At 45.7% G+C, this 3,713-nt stretch overlaps 1 protein-coding gene across 1 annotated transcript in view; it reads right to left on the minus strand.

Annotated features, from left to right (window-relative positions):
* Nucleotides 1-3,450, minus strand: part of LOC119332338 (callose synthase 3-like) — a 14,437-nt gene extending 10,987 nt beyond the window's left edge. The window contains exons 1-13 of the mRNA XM_037605524.1: nt 3,207-3,450; nt 3,004-3,104; nt 2,740-2,864; nt 2,509-2,602; nt 2,281-2,391; nt 2,051-2,188; nt 1,856-1,948; nt 1,650-1,741; nt 1,385-1,511; nt 831-968; nt 672-748; nt 486-579; nt 3-111 (exon numbers count right to left, since the gene is read on the minus strand). Coding sequence (XP_037461421.1) covers nt 3-111; nt 486-579; nt 672-748; nt 831-968; nt 1,385-1,511; nt 1,650-1,741; nt 1,856-1,948; nt 2,051-2,188; nt 2,281-2,391; nt 2,509-2,602; nt 2,740-2,864; nt 3,004-3,104; nt 3,207-3,435 — 1,528 coding nt within the window. The 5' untranslated portion in view covers nt 3,436-3,450. The remainder of the gene's footprint in view (nt 1-2; nt 112-485; nt 580-671; nt 749-830; nt 969-1,384; nt 1,512-1,649; nt 1,742-1,855; nt 1,949-2,050; nt 2,189-2,280; nt 2,392-2,508; nt 2,603-2,739; nt 2,865-3,003; nt 3,105-3,206) is intronic.
* Nucleotides 3,451-3,713: the final 263 nt, after the last annotated feature.

Here is a 3,713-nt window from a genome sequence, read left to right on the forward strand (position 1 = left end):
AATTAAGAAGATCCACATTCTATCAAAACTACGGAATATGTGCCAAAATGAACGTATCTCGACAAAATTAATCTTTCCCATCCAATGGACACTGCCAGCAGATCTTTCCTCCTGGATTATGACATAATAAAGTATAATCAGAATTGATACACAATGCATGTCTTTCCTTTTCTTTATTTCATGTTTACGTTAACAATATACATCACTCACATATCCGTGTATATTGTTGGCCTAACAAATTAACGGACAGAGCAAAGACATGAAAACAAGCAGAACAAATCTAGCTGCAGTGTGCATTATCGAATCCATTGTCAACAGAAAACAAACATGCAGCATGTGATCAGAATATCTTATTATCAAGTTCAATTCATAAAGATTTAAGCACTGGTGAATTGTATTATTATATCACAGGCAACTATCAATGTGTTCACAGTTGACATGAAAGAAATTGCAATAATGTTAGGTGTTAGTATCAAGAAACCTACTCCATTCAGACGATTAGGATAAGCAAATTTGGGAGTTTTGAAAAAATCTGCATCAGCTCTCATGGGCCATCCAAGCCGGAAGCAGTCAACTTTCCTGAAAAGCAACACAAGAATAATTTGATGACTTCCATCAAAACCAGGGGCACAATATATTGAAGGCAACAAATAAATACGACTGCTGCTTACCAAAAGTACTCATTTAGATCATCGTAGTTCCTCCAGTGTGAGTGTTTTGATTTCATTGTCTTGCTCCTGTGAGCTTCCTGCAGAGTTTCAGAATTTAACAATCCGGCTTGAAATGGAAAGAAGAAGAAAAACAGTCTGAATACAAATGTACAACTATACCTCCTCTATAACTTTGTATATCGGAGTCACAACTTTAATCAAGAATGCCTCTTCATCACCACCATAAGCTGGTTTAACATTTTCACCAGTCATTGGGCTCACGTTTCCAGCCAACATACCATAGAGTTCAAAAGCCATCTATATGAAGATCAGAAACGGAATTGTTACTAATAAATATGATGGCACCAGAAAATACAACGTACAGACTTGAGCATTGTACTAACACAAAAACATCCCCCGATTAGCATTTTTTTCAAACATCATTTTTCTCCATTGTCATGAATATGAATTCTACAATAGCTAAGCTCACAATGTGCGGTTATCAATAAATATGTCACAGGAATACAGTATGTCATATCCTTGCTACCAAGAGTAGTCATTTGGACATACGTAGGCTAACTGTGACTATTACAATCAATGAAACTCCACACAAAAAAACTGATTTTGAGACCAATTGATCAGGTATCATGTTTGAAGAATAATAGGACAATGGCCGAACATATACAAAAATATATGACAATAAGCGTAATCTGCGAAATAAAAGTTGATCTTACATGATGGTATATGTAGCAAAGACACTCTGGCATGAATCTCAAGTTAGCCGCCTCGCCCCAAATCAAAAGGTAGAGACCCATATAGAGAAGCTTGCGTTGCTGAACTTCCTGTTGGATAGTTGGCAACCTACACATTAATTGGTCCAGGCGTTGAGACAAACGGTAACTCATGAAGAGATATAATATTGGTATCAACCTGGGCAGAAGTAGGCCATAACTGAAATTCAAGTAAAAACAAGGAATTGTTGGACTTCATTGAACCTACCATAAACTGCTTTTGCGGCCAAGGTACTTGCACCACATCTTATAACTCTTAAATAGCTTCTTCATTACATAATCCAGAGCCCTGTCATCCAACTGGGAAGAAAAACACAACAATCCATCTTCATATTACTTGCAGGCACATGAAGAAAGACACAAACAAACATGCCCAGTTCCTCACAAAATAAGTTGAGACGGATAAACAAGAACCTTAGATTGCTGTTCAGGCTTTGGTATCTGCCTTATGTGTACATTTGCAAGTAACAGGATGAGATGTTCCCTTTGGTTGGATACATTGTCTTTCTGCAAAGAGTGACTCAAGATTAGATGATGTGCATTTTCAGGATAAAACACATGTAAACATGCAGTGCCACAGACAAATAAAACCATCTCATGCACCGTTACCTGAAATCCAAACATCGCCTGTAGCCAGTCGAGAAGATCTCTATCGGTCTTCTTCTCATCAGGCTTCTTTTCCTGCTCCTTGTCCTTGGGCCACGGCAGGCCTCTTATATTCCGAAGAGCGTAGACAGCGGCTTGAATCTACAAAATATAAGGAGCAACTCGGTAAAAGAGACAATTAATGAGCTTTAAGGCGACATTTGTTGCAGCGAGACTAGATATAGAAGGGAAACCTCTGGGTTTTGCATTATAGCTTGGTCGGTACTTTCGGGATCGAGAGGCAGGATATTGTAAGGCACATAGAGCTTCTTCTTCTCCTCGATTTTGTTGTGCGTGTCGAGAATCTGCGTACCAACAAACACATGCCACGCAGCAGATGAAAAACGGATGATATTTCACAATAAACAAAGCAAGCAGCAGTACCCATAAATAGTAACAAAAGGAACCAATCGACTACGCACCGCCTGATCGACTTCAACGGACTGCGACACATTAACGGCTTTCAAGACCTCAAACAGAACCGCGGCAGTCTGGTACGCTTTTGTGAGCAGGGCACTGATGAATCAAGCAGTAAGAATAATCACATTACTGACAAACAGCAAGCAACGGGCCTTGCCATCTGATAGACAGGGCAGCATTTAACTGTTTAACATGACACGTAGAGCAACGGGCGGGAGAAGCGGCTGGCTCACCGGTCGGCCTTGTCGGCGGCGTTCTGGAGCGCCTGGATGTACTTCTTGTAGTACTCGCGGTAGAAGCGCTGCATCTCGCGCGCGTCGCTCTGGTGCACCCTCCCCTTGAGGGTGGGGTCATTCTCCTGCACAAACACAATGAGCTCAGGTAGTCAATATTAGAAGCTCGCATTCCTTGTCCCCAGCCAGAACTGACAAATTGGGGAACATCAAACATGAATGAATGAAGATGGTGAACAGAAGATGAGTGGTGGTAAGAATTACCCTCTCGAGCCTTTGCAGCAGCGCGGTCTTGAACTGGCGCACTCCACGGCCGCTGGAGGTCGGGTCGAGCCGGTGGGCCTTCTCGAAGGCGTAGAAGCGGCCTGAGCGGAAGCGCAATGAGCAAACCATGCTTCGTCCGATGGCAAGCAAAAATTCTACTACTAGATTGGGCCTAAGTGAAGAAGTAGATCGGGCGTGCTTACAGAGGTAGGCGACGCGCGGGTTGCCGGCCTCGACCTCGTTGGCGACCCGGAGGATGGGCGCGATCTCGACGAGCGAGGAGGGCACCACCTCGCTGTCGAAGATGGACTCCCCCATGTTGCCGACGGTCTGCGTGCGCAGCAGCCTCCTCCCGCCCGACGCCCCCGCCGGCGACGGCCCCGGCGACGCGGCCGAGGAGAAGTCCGCCCTCCTCCCCCCCGGCGCCGCCATCGCGCCCTCCCCCTCCCCTTCCTCAACCCCCAAATCCCTGCAGCCCCACCAAATCCGAGTCCAAAAGGTGGTCAGTAAATCGGCGGCGCAGACAGCGCGGGACGTACGGTGGAGCCGGGCGAGTGGCTTACCTCGAAACCCTAGGTCCGGCCGGCGGCGAGGCGCTGGCGTGGCGGAGGCGGAGTGGGGGTGGCAGTGGGCTGGACTGGACTGTGGGTGGGGTGGAGTAACGGGGGAAAGGTTTTGAAATTGTTTTTGCGGCCTCGCCTGGTTCCTGC

The sequence above is a fragment of the Triticum dicoccoides genome, chromosome 7A, assembly GCF_002162155.2.
Source record: "Triticum dicoccoides isolate Atlit2015 ecotype Zavitan chromosome 7A, WEW_v2.0, whole genome shotgun sequence".
NCBI classification, from domain to species: domain Eukaryota; kingdom Viridiplantae; phylum Streptophyta; class Magnoliopsida; order Poales; family Poaceae; genus Triticum; species Triticum dicoccoides.